The sequence below is a fragment of the Equus przewalskii genome, chromosome 20 (genome assembly GCF_037783145.1).
Source record: "Equus przewalskii isolate Varuska chromosome 20, EquPr2, whole genome shotgun sequence".
Taxonomy (NCBI): domain Eukaryota; kingdom Metazoa; phylum Chordata; class Mammalia; order Perissodactyla; family Equidae; genus Equus; species Equus przewalskii.
The window spans coordinates 21,546,217-21,565,096 of NC_091850.1; the positions used below are offsets into that span (position 1 = coordinate 21,546,217).

At 35.9% G+C, this 18,880-nt stretch overlaps 1 protein-coding gene across 1 annotated transcript in view; it reads left to right on the top strand.

Moving 5' to 3' along the window:
* Positions 1-18,880, top strand: part of HCN1 (hyperpolarization activated cyclic nucleotide gated potassium channel 1) — a 368,763-nt gene that overhangs the window by 296,164 nt on the left and 53,719 nt on the right. The window contains exon 5 of the mRNA XM_070586899.1: positions 2,019-2,165. Coding sequence (XP_070443000.1) covers positions 2,019-2,165 — 147 coding nt within the window. The remainder of the gene's footprint in view (positions 1-2,018; positions 2,166-18,880) is intronic.

The following is an 18,880-nucleotide window of genomic DNA, read 5'->3' on the forward strand; positions in this document are numbered from 1 at the left end:
CTCTAGGTCCTTCTGGCTGTTCTAAGAATTAAATTGACATGAAAGAGAATAATAGGAGAAAATCAAATTTTAATAACAAGTATACATGGGAGAAACCCAGGAAAACTGAGTAACACCAAAATGGCTGAAGCCACCACCTTAAATACCATCTTAAAGACAAAGGAGGATGTTGGGGTAGTGGTTTGGGACTTCAAAGGGGAAGAAGGCAATTTACATGGGGATGGAAAAGCAAATGTTGGATAAATAAATGTTTGCTCGGTCGTGTATAAACAATGTGACCCCAGAGAGAACTTTGAAAAAAATAAGGTTAGCAAAGATTCCCGGAGTCTGTCATACCCAGAGTTATCTATGGTGATGGCCCATCTTAAATTCTTTTAGGGGGTTAGGCGGGAGGTCAAAGTTTCTTTCAGAGTCTTTTATCCTTAAAAATAATCAAGCTAAAGAGAGACATTGTGGGGTGGCCAATTCTGGTCCTCTACAGTGCCTAAATTGAAAATGCATAAATCATAATTCAGATGGTTTAGGTATAGATAGATAGATAGATAGATAGAAACCTACAGGCTTTAAATAGGGGATAGTCTGCTAACTAAACAAAGGAAATATCAAGACAAAGTTGTTTTACTTGAGGATACTAATCTCTAAAAGAGAACATCCAAACAATATGAATATGAACAAAGAAAGTATGTAGAAAAAATTGAAGAAATACAATATAGTAAATTTCTGTTTCTCATTAGATGTACATTATAAATTACCAACTACAATTACAATAATTATGGACAAGGAATCAGAAGACCTAGGTCTTCTAGTCAGAGCTCTGTTATCAAGAAAAACTTGAGAAAAATCTTTTCCATAGATAATATATCAAATGTGTTTTGTTTAAGGTAAGAATCTTATTCCAATATCTTTATCCAGTTTTATAACCTACTTTTTTATTTGTACTCAATTTTATCATCTGTACAATGAAACTAATTTTTTGGGCTCTCATAAATTTTTTCAAAGTGTGGCCTCATGACCACCTGCATTTGAAACACTGAGGGAGTATTTCTGAAACTTAAATGAGTATGAGTCACCTGGAGATCTTTTTAAGGTGCAGATTCTGATTTCATAGGTCTGGGATAAAGCCTGAAATTCTCTTCTAATAAGCTCCTGAGTAACAGACATGCTCCTGTGTTCCTGTTTGATTAGCAGGGTTGTTATTTTTTTTTTAATGTGTATGTATGTGTGTATATGAGTGTGTGTGTAAAGTTACAAATGTAGGTACATCAACGGGATCAATCTCTGGAGTTAAGGCTGTAGATCTGTGTTCCCAATAGGCAAATCCACCCCAAATTTTATAACCAATCAAGTTTGAGAACTACTTGGTTAAATGAACTTAAATGTCTAAGTTAACTTTCAGCTATAAAATTATGTGGATCTAGTCTCACCCTGATATTCTCCTGTGTCCTGAATTGGAAGTCTGACATATTCTCTTCCTTTACAAGGCATCTGTGTTGCTTGGCTATCTATGACTTTCAAACAGCTCCCAAGCTCTCTGCCTCTAGATTCAAAATTTAATTAGGTCTGATCTTTTGCTATAAGGTCTAAGATAAAACCTTTTGTACTATTCAAAGTTACGAGATTCTTTCTCCAAATGAAGAGGCGAACAGCAATTTCATGCTTCTTCTAGAATGAGCTAAAAAAAAGAATCCAAAAAAATAGCATCCTTTTTTATTTTCTTGCCCCATCACTAGCTCTTCTGGGGCTATACCCTTAAATTCTCTCTGAACTCTTTTCATGCCTTGTCTCCATAACATCTCAGTTCTTTACAAGAAGTATTTACCTAAATAAATGCCTACTACAGTATGTGACACAGAGTAGATAGATTACAACCTAGTACTTCAGTTCCTTCCCCTTAAAAGATTTCTTTTTTTTCGTTACTGTTATTCAAATGTTATTGACTACAGCACAACAAAGTAACGTGGTGATTTCTAATATAGCCTAACAATGTTTTCTAATTTCCTTTTTTCCTTTCCTTACAGTATAAGCAAGTAGAACAATACATGTCATTCCATAAGTTACCAGCTGATATGCGTCAGAAGATCCATGATTACTATGAACACAGATACCAAGGCAAAATCTTTGATGAGGAAAATATTCTCAATGAACTCAATGATCCTCTGAGAGAGGTAAGATTTCTAGTCCTCACTCTCCATGGTACATGATCATTGTTTATTTTCTCTTTTCATGGGAAATCCTCAAGTCCATGTTATGACACTACTCAAAAGAAAAATCAGAACTAAATGTTAAAAACATCATTTTTTGCCCTTATTCTCCCTTGTGTTCTCCCATATACAGGTTTTTAATTGTTGAGAAAAAACAGTGCTGGAAAATTGTTCCTCTAATTATGATTCTCAGAACTGTTTTATTTTCTGTATCCCTGGTTATCAAAATATTTTCTTGTATCCTCATTGTCCATATCTTCTGAATCTTCCACTCTTTCATCTCATGCTTATTGAACTGTTTCTTGATCTCCTTTTTCACTTCTGCTCTCCTCTCATGTTCCTTTTCCCTGTTTATCCTATGAACCCTGGTCAAAGACTGAGCTGACCTGTTTCAAGTAAATTCTGTTTCCTATCACTTCATTGAAACACCGCAACATCAATGACCACCTCTGCATTACATCTTCTTCCCATCTTCCCTAGATGTCTTCCCTCTCCCCACTAGAATGTTCAGGTCTCCCCTAGACCAAGGGAACCTTCTCTTGATCATATTTCTTACATTGCTTTGCTCTTTCTTCTTTCTTTTACTACCAACCTTCTCAAAAGATTACTATATAATCATTGAATTGTGGTTTGATCTCCACTGCTCTACCAAAATTGTTTCCTTGAAAGTTATCAATGACCTGTCAATCATCAAAGCCTTTGTCTTTGAGCCCTTGATGGTACTTTAAACTGTTAACAAAACTCACATCCTGAATCTCTTTCTTGGGCTTAACGCTGAACCATTACTGAGCCATTGGCTTTCATTCTGCCTTTCTGAGTTTATTATCTTTTATTTATTTCATCTCACACTTCAATTGTGTAAATTTGAGTTCCAAGTTCTTGCCATAAGAACTTTTCTTAAAAGCCACATGATATCCCCTGGCCCCATATATATGTAAGCTATGTAATAAAGTTATTATCTTCCATCACTAAACCATTTACCTTTTAAGGTAAATGAAGTTTCTCTGTAAATGTTTTAATCATTCTCTCAAGCCATATGGAATGTAAAAACTTAGGTCGTTTTTTTGAATCTTTCTCTTCTCTGCACATCCAGTCAATCACCAAATGCTATCAATTCGCTGTGGCAATACATCTCGTGCCCATGCCCTTGTTTCCTTTGCCAGTGCCGTCACCCTAACCTTATTTCTCTCTCAGGGACTATCTACACTACACCCTTGGTTTGCCTTCCAGCCTTTGGTCTGTTTTCCCTAACTACCATTTAAAGCATCGATGCCAGATTAATCTTCTTTTATGTATACAAGCTGGCTGTTTCTTTGTTCTGAAACTTTCAGTCTTCATATTACGAATTAAACCAAATAAAGCCACCTTAGGCTGAGATGCCAGCTCTTCTATGCTCTGACTCTGGTTACATTTCCAGCTTGCCTTCTCCATGCTGCCCTGCATGTTCCAAAGTGGCCTACCGCCCAACTGTGCAACTTGCTGTTTTGCAAAAATCAATTATAATTTCCAACCCTTGCATCATGTGTTTTCCAGAAATGTCTCTCGTCTAAATAAATGCCTTCTACAAGCAAAATCCAGTTCAAATAATACTTCTTTATTTATAACTTCTTTGGTTTTCCAGACTAGATCTGATCACTATTTTCCCTGACCCCCACTGCACTGAGTCCATAAGTTTTGCGTGCTATTTATTGTATGTTATCGTTATTCTTCCACATTTGTTTTTTCTGCTTTTGTCATGAAATTTCTTTAATAGAAAAGGACATTTAGTCTACATTTTGAAATTTTCTTGAAATTCCTAGTACATGTAACATATATTAAATACTCAACAAATATTTTCATTCCAACTAACATCTCTACCATTTATAACCATTCCAAAGTTTCTGCATCCACTAAAAGCTATTTACATATTTTTTTGTAAAAAGCCTTGAGATATCAGTTAAGAGTTTTGACAATAAAAGGAGCTAAATATCTGCTATTGATTAGCTTATTTTCCCTACTTGGTCCTTAATCAAATAAGAATGTATGAATCTTTTTGCTTTGGGAGACATAATTCAAACACTTCTTTGTGTATTTTTTTTAAAGTAATATATCATTTTTCTTAATCTGTCAGTAGGCTCCGCTTTATCTCTTTGTTGGCTTACAGAATTTGGTTTAAACCCAAATCCCCTTCACTCACAGGCAGAAACTCAGGACACAGGACACAGGCTGGGTGCTCAAGGCCTGGAGGGATTCAAACATAGGGTGCGACGGGCCGTAGCCGGGAGACAAAGTAATCATAGAGACAGTATCAGGGATTAAAATCAAATCAAAAGACAGGAGCATGCAATAAAACTAAGGATTTATTTTAAAGAAACAGGGAAAAGTAAGGATTCCAGCAGAAAATGTCATTGAGGGAATACAAAAAGCTGACAGAAAAAGTAAGCATAAAAATGAACCCTAAGTAGTTGCATGCTTAAATGGGAAGCATTCCTCTGTGCTGAAAATTCTCAGTGTAATGGAAAACCAGGATAACAAGAAAATTTTCTTAATTATGTGTGTCTTATTAACTATCTTTTCTTGCCATACTTCAGTTTACTCTGATCGTTAGTGGAAAAAATCTACTTTTCATTTTTACCCCCTTAAAGCCGTCCACAGACATACCTCCAATTTTCTCAATTCCTACAACTATTCCATCATTAAGTTAACAATTTTTTTTCCTTTATGTTTTCAAATGGCAGGTTCTCAGCATGTGTTACTGCAACTTCTGAAGTGTACTCACAACTTTTCCCCCTGACTTTGATCTTTACTAGCTCAAAAGCATCCCATCTCATGGCTACCATATTGATCAACATAAAACACAAGTTTGATGATGTTACTCTCTTCCAAGAACCTGATCATGACCTCGTATCCCCTGAAAGAAAAAAGTCCAAACTCCTTGACATGACACACGAACTGCCCCCATGGCCTGCCTCCATTTTTATTTCTTTACGTTCATACTTCTTTAACAGGGAATTGCTGTTCATTTCCAGGGGGAGGGGAGGGAAAGCTGTTGATTGCCCCTTTGCCTTTCTTCCTGCCACCCTCTCTATCTTCAATCTTTTCTACTCAGCTTACTCTCTATTTTCCATTAAACACTCTTACCAGGCATGACTTTCTTCATAAATTTTCCCTGACCCCTCTGTCTCTGTCACTGTACTTATCATTTGTCAGTTTATTGTTTGTCTCTTTCAAGACTGAGAGCTTTTTGAGGATCAAGCTGTGTCTTCATATCTTTGGATCTCTAGTGACCAGTATATAGTAGGAACTCATTAAATATTTACTGAGAGTATGCTTTTAACAGAACTGTGAATGAAAAACAGGGTCAGAATCATGGCTTTTAATGAAATTAGAGATTCTAGAAGTGGAAGCATGAGATGCTCAAACACTTAACACCTTAAAAAGGTGAAAACAATGTTCTCCATTTGTTTATCTGCTCTTCAGTTTTTGCTCCTCTGGCATCAGAATCACACAGAAGCTTACATTTAATGTTATTCTGAGTTAGTACTTTATTAGAAGGGAAGTTGGATGAGAAGAATAGGACAGTAAGGAAAGACATTGGCAGAAAGACAACAAGTCATTATTCAAACTCAACTTAAATCTATAAAAGCCAGACATGTTTTCTGAAGAAAAGTTCAATGAGAAATATATTTTGCTTCCTATTAACTTGGAGTATTAGGTACCTGCTATATTCAAGTAATAGTGGTAGATCACAAGAAATATTTTAAAAGTAGTAAAATGCATCATTCCGATTTTCAAAAGCTACATTACACTTAGAATATGAGGCATAAACATGAAAGGTGTAGTTTGGTCACTGTTGTGCCTCTAGCGTCTAGGAACTGCCTGGCATAGAGAAGACATTGAATGATTGATACAGTAAATGTCAAACGAGGGAAACTAGGATACTCAAAAAGGGAAAGTTGGATTATTTGATGTGTATTTGGTGACCAAAGGTAACAATAGTAGATATGCATTGTATACACATACACACACCATACACAATTGCTAATAGTATATTCAATTTTGGATTAACAGCCATCTTACGTTGTAACAAGACTTTTAACTTAAAATGCCATATTGTCCAGAATGCTCATTTTTATGAAGCTATTTTGCATAGTTTAAGATTCTAATGTATACTTAAGAGCAGTGACTTCTTCTAACACAAGTCGGGGTACTCAGGAATGTATAAAAATAAAGGATAGGTCAAACTTTCAGACTCTAAAGCTTATACAAAAAACCTTATTGCTTAAAAATAGAGAAAGTAAGTAAAATGCAATGTTTAAAAATGTGAAAATTATTCTATATTCATTAAGTCCATATTATGTTTTATTCTCCAGTCTTTCTTTTCAACTTGTTTGAATACTTTTAAATATGAAGAATCTTTAAGGTGGAAAATGGCACAAAGAATTTCATTTCTGTGACCTTTGAAAGCTCTTACAAAACTCTCATATCATATATATGCAAATTAATTCACTTAATAGATATTTCAAAAGCACTATTTTATTGAAAGCATTTTCCTATTTCCATTTTTGTGGCTCAAATTAGGTCATTTATCTTTTTTTTGTATGTTGGAGAGGAATTGCTGAAATGCCTTTAACAAATAGCCCGCTCAAGTCACAACACAAGTGTTACCTCCTTGCAGAGGCCTTCTCTGAGAATTTCATCTAAATTAATTCCCTCATAGTCATTCTCCATCATATCAGCGTTTCTGTTGTGTACACATCATTCTGTCGTCTTGTTGTACCTTTGTATTTCTTGTTAATTGTCCATTTTGCTGTATGAACTCAGCATCCAGGAAGGCAAGGACTTTGTCTTTCTTGGTTTCCACCATAACTCCAGCCCCTGTACATATTTAATAATTACTAGTTGGGTAAATAAGCCAAGAAAAACTAAATAAGGATCTCATGCTGGGCAAATCATCTCAAAGAATCATTGATTGTTAGAGCTTGGAAAGAGCATTTTGTCGACAGAACAGTGTACCTGGTATGGATAAGAAAAGTGATGCCCAGAACTATGAAGTACCGTAACCACAGAACTTTCTTAATATCACTTTAGATGAGACTATGGACAACATTGTTTCTCATATACAGCAAGAAGATACTGGCATCTTTAGATTCCTCTGTGATTTTGTTTTGATGTGTGCACTATAATCCAAAAGGTCCTATTTTGTATATGATTGTTTTTATTTTCTTTTAAACTTTCTCCAGTTTTATGCATTAGTAATTTATTGCAGAGTCAGCTTAGTGGATAGAGGATATTTCAGTAGGGTACCATAACAGACAGTGTATAAATGTTCTGTCCAATCTTTGTAATTGAATAAAATCCATGGAATAGATAGAAAATACCTTTTTTTTTAAACTTTATTGCTATGCCAAGTCTGACTACGATATTGTCAATGGCTCATAAAACAAATGTTGCTGCTTTCCCTATCCAGACCTAAGTGGTGAGCCACCTCAGGGTGTGGAAGATTCAGAGTGGCAGACAAAGTTGTGTGTTCTTCATCCTTGGGCTAGGCCGTGTGACCTGTGCACTGGCTCCACTGGAACTGTCAGTGTTCTGAGAAGTGATTGTAAAGTCTTCTTAAGAAATTATCTTCAGGAGTTGGCTCTGTGACAGAGTGGTTAAGTTCACATGCTCCGCTTCTGGTGGCCCAGGGTTTCACTGGTTCAGATCCCAGTGCTGACAAGGCACTGCTCGTCAGGCCATGCTGAAGCAGCATCCTGCATGCCACAACTAGAAGGACCTACAACTAGAATATACAACTATGTACGGGGGGTGTTTTGGGAGAAGAGAAAAAAAAAAGGAATATTGGCAACAGTTGTTAGCTGAGGTGCCAATCTTTAAAAAAAAAAATTATCTTCAAGGCCAGCCTCATGGCATAGTGGTTAAGTTCTGCACATTCTGCTTCAACAGCCTGGGTTCACAGGTCTGGATCCTGGTCACAGACCTACACCACTCATCAGCCACACTGTGGCAGTGACCCACATATAAAGTGGAGGAAGATTGGCACAGATATTAGCTGAGGGCTAATCTTCCTCAAAGCAAAAAAATAAAGAAGATTGGCAACAGATGTTAGCTCAGGGCTAATCTTCCTCAGTGAAAGCAAACAAACAAACAAATGTTATCTTCATTTCACTGTGAACTAAAATACATGGACCAGAAAGTAAAGGAACAACTACAGTTTTCTGAGAAAAAGCCTTAAGGTGGTACCCAGGCACTTGGCATTTTAAGTTCCAGCTATTGTTTTGTGATGTATTTATTTTCTAAGATCTATAATCTTCATTCTCTTGTTGCTCTGTGGCTATGCCTGGTCAAAACTCTGAGTCTGCAAAGCTGGACTTCGATACTCTCTAGAAACTTGGGGTTGGTAGTAGATTGGGATCCCAGCTGTTACCTGACCTGGCTCTCCCTGGGAGTCCACCTCTTTTCTCCTCCTTCCCTCTGCTTATAAGATGCTCCTGTCTTCCCCTGGCTGCTCAGGTATTCAAAGTTTCATTGTTTTGAATAGTTTAAATCCATTTCATAATATTCTCAGTGCCATTAATAATTATATGTATCCTTTCAGCTGTATAACAAATAATGAATGACAACCTCCAACAGAGGGGCTGTACAGCATCGTAATTCAGAGCATGGCCCTTGTTCCAGCAGCCTCGTTTAAACCCAGCTCCACAACTTACTATAGTACAACTTCAGACTATTTCACAACTTGTATGTGTTTCACCTTCCTCATCTTTAAATGTGAATAATGATGACAAAAACTACCTCATAGAGTTGTTACAGAGATTAAATGAGCAAAAAATATAAAAAATTAGAAAAGTGCCTGGCACAAAGGAAGTACACAGTAAAGTTTAATTCTTGGTATTACCATGATTCAGTAGAGAATAGGATATAGTCTCAGGCCTCTTGGGAAGTAACAAAAGGCTCATGCAGCTTAGTGAGAGACAGAAATTTAATTAAGCAATTATAACTGTGCGAAAGTGCTATCAGAGGGTCATTCAGAGGGTGTTAGGACGTACACAGGAGGGACACAAAGTCCAGCCTCATCATTTCCTTTGGAAAATATTCAAACAATCTGCTAATAAGCTCTTCTTTCATTTTAACAGCCGGCTTTCTGGAGACAATGTCTTAGCATCAAAACTTGGCATTGAAATGTTAGGATCATGAGACTGATGAATGCTTTCATAAAAGCAGGCAGTATTTTTAAAACTAAAAAACTACTTAGAAAAATTCAGCAAACTGTGCCTCTGTGCTTATGAGAGGCTGTTAGAATGTATACAAAGTAAGAAGGTCTATTTTTAACGTGATCAGATTTATACTGATTCAATTAGAGCAAAATGGCAAACTTAACAGTCGAGAGTGAAGTTAATGCCCTTCTGAGCCTGTCTCCAAAGTTCAGAACTGATCTATTTTTAAACAATGGAGTGTGAAGAGCTGTGAGCTGAAAATAGGTACAGATCATGTGTCCCAGTAGAATATAGGACGTCAGTATATTTCATTTTCACAGAACATGAATCGGACTGAGCTCATAATACTGCCCTTCTGACCTTTAATTTGTCGAATGGACTGTTAGGGAAGAAAGCATAATTTGCATGCATATTTATTTAGTGCAATTCTGAATCTTTTTTTAAAAGTACGTACTTAATGATTTTTTTAAATGTCTTCTAAAAATGGGTTTAGTTAAGATTAACTAACGCGGGCTGGAATGATAGCATCGTAAAGCTATATAGGGATCTCATAGATTATCAGATACTCATGTAACACGCAAAGTTAACAAAAGGCTAGAAAAATTACGTAAGTGGCCTGGTCATGGTCATATTACCAAGCAAAGAAATTGGGTCTTCTCTCTTTTGGCATAGAGGTTTTCCCCTGTATTCCTAGTTTTTAGAAAACAGACAAAAAACATTTATTGATTTCTTAATGTGTGCCGGGCATTGATCCAGGCCTGATGGGAAGGTAAATTGTGAAATGTGGTTTCCAATCTCAAAGTTCTTACTATATGCTTGTAGAGACAAGATATAAATGCATTTTTAAAAAACTATGAGAAAAAGTTAAAATACGTTGCTAAAAGTGCAATAAATGTAGGAAGTCACATGTGCTTAATTGCCAGACTAAGCAGACACTACATACTAAAATTCAAAATCATTTAAGGCCTTAAACACAGGGAAAAACCTTGACACGGGTCTTGGCAATGTATTTTTGGATACAACACCTAAAGCACAGGCAACAAAATCAAAAATAAATTAGTGGGACCACATCAAACTGAAAAGCTTGTGCACAGCAAAAGAAACAGAATGAAAAGACAACTTATAGAATGGGAGAAAACATTTGCAAACCACACATTTGATAAGAGGTTAATATCCATAATATATAAAGAACTTTAACTCAACAGAATGAAAACAAATATAGTCATGTGATGCTTAACGACAGGGATATGTTCTGAGAAATACATCATGTAGGTGATTTCTTCCTTGTGAGAACATCAGAGACTGAACTTAAACCTAGATGGTATAGCCTACTACACACCTAGGCTAGGTGGTACTAATCTTACAGGACCAGCATCGTGTATGCAGTCCGTTGTTGACCAAAATGTCATTGTGTGGTACATGACTGTAGTCCAATTGAAAAATGGGCAAAGGACTGGAATAGACATTTTTTCCAAAGAAAATAGTCAAGTAGCCAGCAGGTACATGGAAAGGTGCTCAACTTCACTAATCATTAGGGAAATGCAAATCAAAACCACGATGAGATACCACCTCACACCTGTTAGAATGGTTGTTATCAAAAAGACAAAATATAGTAAGTATCAGTGAAGATGTGGAGAAAAGAAAATCATAGAAATTGGAAGGGGAGTGAAGATAATTTGTATTATTGTGGTGAGGGAGAGCCAGACCACTGGACCCTTTCCTGGATTTTTTCTTATTGCTTCATTATTTCCCTCCGCCCCTAATATTTCTCTGAATGGTATTGCTTAATTTTAGGACTTCAAAAATTAATCCTATGCTGATATTGCATAATTCCATTTATGGGATCCCTGGAATAGGCAAATTCACAGCAACAGAAAGTAGAATAGAAGTTACCAGGGATTGAGGGGAGGGAGAAGGGGGAATTATTTTTCAATTGTTACAAAGTTTTTGTTGAGGATTATGAAAAAGTTTTAAATATAGATAGTGGTGATGGCTATACAACATTGTAAATATACTTGTGAATTGTACAGGTAGGAATGAATAAAAGAGTAAATATTGCTATATACATTTATGAAAATTTTAAAAATTAATCTTATAGAATAGCACCCAACGCTGTGTCTCTAGTCCTGGTCTCCAGTGCCATTTCCATCTGCTTCTGTCACCTGAGTGCCCAAGATGTTTCACGCTTAATACAAAAATCAAGCAAAATCCTTTCTTCGTGTAACTAAATATCTTTTTGAATGTATTTCTCCCCAGACTGGAGAGCTCAGAAGTTGTTGAAGCGTATGGGTTGTGTTCCACAGCTCCTCAGAGTGACCCTAACTAGATCCTGCCCCTCCCTCGCTGTCAGAGCCGTGATGCGGCTATGTCTTGGCAGATACTCAGGAGGGGGCAGCTTCATCCTCCCTGCCACACTTTTCCTTTTTTTTTTATCCTATCATTTTTATTTGTTATTTAGCTCTGTATCTCCTTCTAATTCCCTGCCACACTTTTACTAGCCTAATTGCTCTATTAGTTTGCTAGAGCTCCCATAACAAAATATAACAGCCTGGGTGGCTTAAACAGCAGAAATTTCTTTTTTCATAGTTCTGGAGGCTGGAAGTCCAAAATCAAGGTGTCAGCAGATTGGGATTCTTCTGAGGCCTCCCTCCTTGGCTTGTTCCCTCTGTCGTCACATGGTCTTTTCTCTGTGCCCACACATCCCCAGTGTCTCTTGGTGTGTCCAAATTTCCTCTTCTTATAAGGACACCAAACAGACTGAATTAGGGCCCACCCTAACAGCTTCATTTTAACTTAATTACTTCTTTAAAGGCCCTACCTCTAAATACAGTCTAAATTCTGAAGTACTGGGAGAAAAGGCCTCAACAGATGAATTTGGAGGGGACACAATTCAGCCCATAACACTTGCCAACACACTCAGGGCTCTGTACAAATCTAACAAAGTGACAGATGAATGAATATTTAATGCCTCTTAGGATGCCTGCCTGGTTTTAGGGCCTGGCCTGATTTCCTCGGTCCTTTGCCCATGCACATATACTGTTATGCACTGATTATTTCTATTGCTGACCTCTTAATGACAAAAATAAATTTATGTGGATTCTATGATAAAATTTCAAATATGGTTTTTATCAATTCTTGAAATCAGTTTCTCTCAGAATTAATTTCCTCTACTCTCTGCTGGTCCTGTTTTAATAACATTTTTTAGTTCAGTATACTTCTGGGCATCTGTCGGCTGTGTTTGCCAGTTCACATCAATCTGTTTTTACCACATCAGTTAGGCTTAACTCCTATTCTGCAAACCCCTCCATCACCTTGCTCACAGCTTTCAGGCCACTGGAGCTGCGTGCTGCTGGAGCTTACACAAATCTTCGCTGAGCTTCAAGCCTGGGACACCACAGAGCGGGGCTCAGATACAAAGTCTCTAATGAACACTCTCAATGTTAATATACAACTCCTTAATTTAGGGTTCCTTTGGTCTGTTTCTACCTCTTTTTCTTTCCTTTATAATCAAATTTAAGTGAATGCTAAGAGAATTTTATCATCTGTTGTCATCCTGTATGGTACCTAACGGGCGATATGTTCCTATGTTCTAGGAAGGCAAACCAGTGGGACTATGCTAAGACTAAATTAATTTCAAACTTCGTTTGCATTCATATTGTAAGATTTAAATGTGATTTAATACCTCAAGCCAAATTAGATGCATATGAGAACTGTAACTACAGAAAATGTTAAAATTTTTGAATCTCTACATCTCAAAATTCATCTTGTTCTGATAGATCTTTTACAAGCAGACAGATTTTATTTAAGCCACTTAATAGTAATTGACCATTTGTATATGCAGAGATTTTAGACTAATTACCTTTTAACTCATAATTTGAGGAGACTATTAACCTAGCAATTAATGATATAGCTGGATTTCAGGACAAGTAATGGTGAAAAATGATAAAGTCTGCCAGTATTTAAGAGGCCATTGCAGACTATTTCTCTCTATCTCTATTGGATTTTTCTTAATATAACTATGATTAACACAAGATAGAATATTGTGTGGCCACTAAAAAGAATGGCAGTGAGGACCATGTCTCAAAATGGGAAATATTTTCTGTAATAAAAATGAGGAAAAAAAACAAATATGAAATGTATATTATGATTACCACTATATCAAGGTGAATAATAGATTATTTTAAGAGAATACATAAACATATTAAGTTACTTTCATTATAGTGATGAGAATACAGAGGTTTTTTAAATATATTTTAAGGGATATATATGTTCATTTTTTATTTCAAAGATTTTAAAAAATACAATTTGCTTGCTAATACAAAAATACTTGGTTACTCTTTCTTCTTTAGTAAGACAGAAAACTACAGTAAACTAAAATTGAGGCACCCTATATTAATTCATCAATCCTCCCTTTTATATCTCTAACTCCTTTAACTTTCCCAAAATAAATATTAAAGGTATTTCTTGCCTTTGTAATTTATTGCATAATTTTTGATATTCAAATTGTTTAGGAATTCCAGTAAAAGCTCTCTTTAAAAAAGTAAGACAAATTCCCAGCTAGAGAAATAGCTTATTGTAATCCTCTTTAATAGGACATAGAAATCAAGGGATATGCTTAGAGTTTAAGGAATTGAAGTGTTACCTAACTTGTTAGTCAAGGTTAGGTAAATGTTTAAAACATTTTTAAGCATTCAGATCTGCTTCTGTGGGTTAATTCTCTTATACATGCAGTCGACCATCTTGCAATTTAGAAGGCAAACCACCAGATCAATATAAGGTGGCTGAGAATGCTGAGGGAACTTTTGAAAAAATTACCCCCATGTGTTTCCCTTTTTAAAAAAAGTGGAATGAGTATGTAATTTATAATTTACCTTCCAAATTTATTGTATCAATCAGGCAGTTTTATTATAAGAATCCTATATTTTATTCCTTGAGTTTGGCCAAAAAGGTAATTTTATTGGCTATGTCCTAAGAATATCTTGTCGTCTTTTTCTTCTGAACCTCTGTACCCACCTTGACTTTGATCTTTAATAACTAGTCCCCAACTCAACTGTTTTTCTTTTTAATCTGACCCAATATCCTCTTACTAAATTATCTTGAAATCTTTGTTTCTTTGAAATTTTATAGAATGTATTTATTCTACCATTCATTAGATCTTAACAGATATTGTTTTGTAACATAGTTATTAGTTATAATGGTTAATAATAGATAACGTTAAATAAGCTTTGTTAAATGCTTTACTTGTGCTATTTAATTTAATCATCACAGCAATCTGTGATAGAGTTGCTAGTGTGATCTCCATTTTACAAGTGAAAAGGTTCAGATCTAAAGAGTCTGAGGCACTTTCTATGGGCACAGAGCCAATGAGTTTTGGAATCAGGGATTAGCTCAGACACACACACACACAGTGTCTAATCCATGTTTGCTTTATTCTTTACAATTATCTTAAACTGAATATATGCATATATGTCTTGAGTGTAATATAAAATTAACTCTCAACTAGATGTGAATTTTCAGGTACTTTTTTATTTTAAGAACCATGGTTTCCACACCTGATTGCTTATAACTTGAAGTGTGTTAGTAAAAGAGGAGATTTTGGGTGCCAGCCTGGTGGTGCAGTGGTTAAGTTTTCACATTCTGCTTAGGCGGCCCAGGGTTTGCAAGTTCAGATCCAGGGTGCAGATCTACACACCACTTATCAAGCCATGCTGTGGCAGGCATCGCACATATAAAATAGAGGAAGATGGGCACAGATGTTAGCTCAGGGCCAATCTTCCTCAGCAAAAAGAAGAAGATTGGTGGCAGATGTTAGCTCAGCGCTAATCTTCTCCTTCAAAAAAAAAAGTGAAGATTTTGAGTCATATCCCCTAAAGATTTAGATTCAGATTCTCTGAACCTGGGTTGGAGCTCAGTAAACTGTATTTAGAAAAATACCATAAATACATCCACAGGATTACCGTCTTCCTCTAAAGAATAACAAGGAGGAAAATGTCATCTGTGGCAGCTCATTAAAGCCATTGTTTTCCCTTATTGATGCTGTCTACATGAGAGCCCTGAAGAGGGCAAGATCCCACAGAGTAATCCTGAATATGTTCTATTTCCCAAAAATGGTCCTACCTCATACCCACAAACTAAACTTTACCCTACTCTTGGCACCTTCTATGTACCGTGCTCTGGATTGGACACTTCAGCTGTCATTTCAGAGGTACCCTCTCCTAGGACACTAACGACTGCTCAGAAGCTGATATGGATGTTTTAATTTCATTTATTTATTGCCTCACAGATGTCATGTAGTGGTCTTAGAGGTAATGATTGCACATGACTTCCTTAGGTCTTTTCAGTGAGGTCTCAAAATCAACTTTAGTTACCCAGTTCCAGATATTGATTTACTCTTCTTAGAAATCTTGGGATCTAAATCTAATCTTTCCAAGAGTCTAAATAAACCAAATTTTATTCATCTGTGGACGTCTCACATTCTGTTCCACCTCTCTCTTCAAGGCATAAATAAATATCAAAAAATTTTACTTTATATTTATCATGCAGAATTCTTCATTAAATAACATACTTACCATGAAGTTTTAAAAAATCTAGAGCTGCATTCTATATTCCAGATTCCCTTACGTATGACATCATACTTGTTCTGCAACCGCACTTTCTGTCCAGTAGAAATTTAACGTGAATCATGTATGAAATTTGAAATTTTCTAGCAGTTGCATTAAAAAATAAAAAGGAAACCTGAAATTAAGTGTAAAAAATTTTAGCTAAATATTTCTAACATGTTATAATTTCAACATGCAATCAATATAAGAACAACATTAATGAGATAGTTTACATTTTTTTTGTATTAAGTCTTCAGAATCTGGTGTATTTTTTTATAGTTACAGTACATCTTGAGTTGGATGCTAAATTTTCCTCAGAAATGCTTGATCTGGATACAGATTTCGTAAAATTTGCAACTGAAAAAGTATGTCCGCCTATCCAAGTTTTTTCAAACATAATCTAACATTTTCTAATAACTGAAATGACAGCTTCTAACTTTAAACTTAGATGGTTAAAATTAAATAAATTAAAAATTCTGTTTCTCGGTCACACTAGCCACATTTCTAGGGGTCAATGACTCCATGTGGCTAGTGGCTACCATGTTAGACAAAGTAGCTCTAGGAACAGACTGTATATTTTTAATTATTGGGCTCACATGGTATGTGATTTTTGTGAAATGACAATCTCTTTGAGACTCATTTGGCTCATTTATACTACTCGGTTAATAATGTAACTATTCAATTGGGTTGTTGTTATACTTAAGTGAGAAAACACAATGCATTCAGTAACCATCATGGTCATTATACTACATTTAGACCAGTGGTACTTACCCTCTTGCTGGTAATGGCTCCTTTGAAAATCTAGTGAAAATTGCCATCTGTCTCACATTAGACACATACACAGCATACACCTATTTGCATATAACTTCAACAGATTCAGGGCAGCTGCATGAAGTCCATTGACACCTGCCTTAAGCATCTTTACGCCCCAGGTTTACAATGCTTATTTTTTATTAATTGTTGTATATATTCAGTCACCAGTACCCCATTATTCCCCTTCATCATTTGTGACTATGTCATGGAGCCATTAGAGGAAATGAGTTCATGTTGACCAGGAGGTTATTTATCAATATCACTCTAAATCATTTAATTATGCTTCAAGATCTCATTTGTTTTCCTCTATATTTACCTTTTATGCTAATTTCTGGTGCAGAGGAAATGCTTCTTATTTACCTGACATATAAATGAATGTTGGTAATTGAAGATGAAATTCAATTAGTCTTGTACATAAAAGAAATATTATGTTACTTAGTTTTCACAAAATTTTTGACTAATTATTGTTAAAGCAGCTATATTTCCAAAGCAAGTAATCACATATAATAAACACAAACAAGACATTTTTTGCTTATTTTTTAACTAGAATCACTTTTTTTTTTTTTTTTGAGGAAGATTAGTCCTGAGCTAACATCTGCCTCCAATCTTCCTCTTTTTGCTGAGGAAGACTGGCCCTGAGCTAACATCCATGCCCATATTCCTCTACTTTATATGTGGGATGCCTACCACAGCATGGCTTGACAAGAGGTACCATGTCTGCACCCGGGATCGGAACCGACAAACCCCAGGCCACCAAAGTGGAACATGCGCACTTAACTGCTGCGCCACCAGGCCAGCCCCTAGACACACATATTTTTGAAGAATTCCCCAATAGCAAATACATTGACATTTAATAACCTGCCCTGAAAATATGTATACTGCATAAAATATGACATTCAAATTGGTTAAAAATGTAAATAATCTCAGAAATACGTTTAAGCAAAAAGCGATAGATATTAGTCTTAAATGAGTAAAATTTTAGATTAAAAAAGTTATAAAATGCTAAAAGTGACTATTTATCTTTATTCTAAAGCAGAGACAACTGCAAAATCTAAGAGTTTAGGTTAATTCTAGGTGCTAAGCTTTTAGGAGCCAGATAATAGGGAGGCCCTATGGTGGGGTTGAATTCACAATGCTTTGGAAGTCAAATACAATGGTTTGTTTCTGTAGACATATTCTAGTTCTGTGGTCTGGATAATGTATTTCCTCTCTCTAAGCTCTGCAATCTTCTTTCTTTTGTATATGTGGGGAAATAAAACAAAATTCAACTTTATTCTTTGGTTGCTTTCCCAAAAAAATAAATGAGACACAGGCCGGCCCTGGTGGCCTAGTGGTTAAGTTCAACATGCTCCACTTTGGCAGCCCGGGCATGGACCTATACCACTAGTCTGTCAATGGCCATGCTGTGGCGGCAACTCACGTACAAAATAGAGGAAGATTGGCATCAGATGTTAGCTCAGGGCAAATCTTATTCAGAAAAAAAATTATGAGATACAATATGTGAAGTACCTGCTTATAATGAGTGCTGAATAAAAAATCTTGTTCCCTTTCTCTTTCCTTCCACATTCTATCCTTAACTTGTTGTCAAATTAAATAACAACATTCCTTTGGTGGCTGTGCAGGGGGAACCAGAGATATCATTGCAGAAACATTTCTTAAAAAGGGAGAAGTAAAGGGCACACGTTGACAGTGTCCCCTATGATGCAAGATGTACCCCCTACAAACAACAACAACAAATAGTGGTCTCCTTCTCTTTTCTTGCATTCCCTTCCTGTAGAGTTCGAAGATGTCAAATTCTATTGATTTAAGAAGCCAGTCAGATAGCCTAATTGTATGAAGTAGCATGATATCAAATACAGACGTGTTTTACAAACTGTGGCAAATCAGAGCATGCATGCCGTTTGCATGTTGCATTAAAGGCATTCAAATTCAGATATTTAAAAATAATTTCTGTGGCAGAAATAAAAACAGCCAAGTATGTAGCCATCATTTTGCCACTTCACAATCAAGAGGTGTGCATGTCAGGCTCTCAAAATGTGTAAAGTTCAAAAGAACAAATTTATGGTTA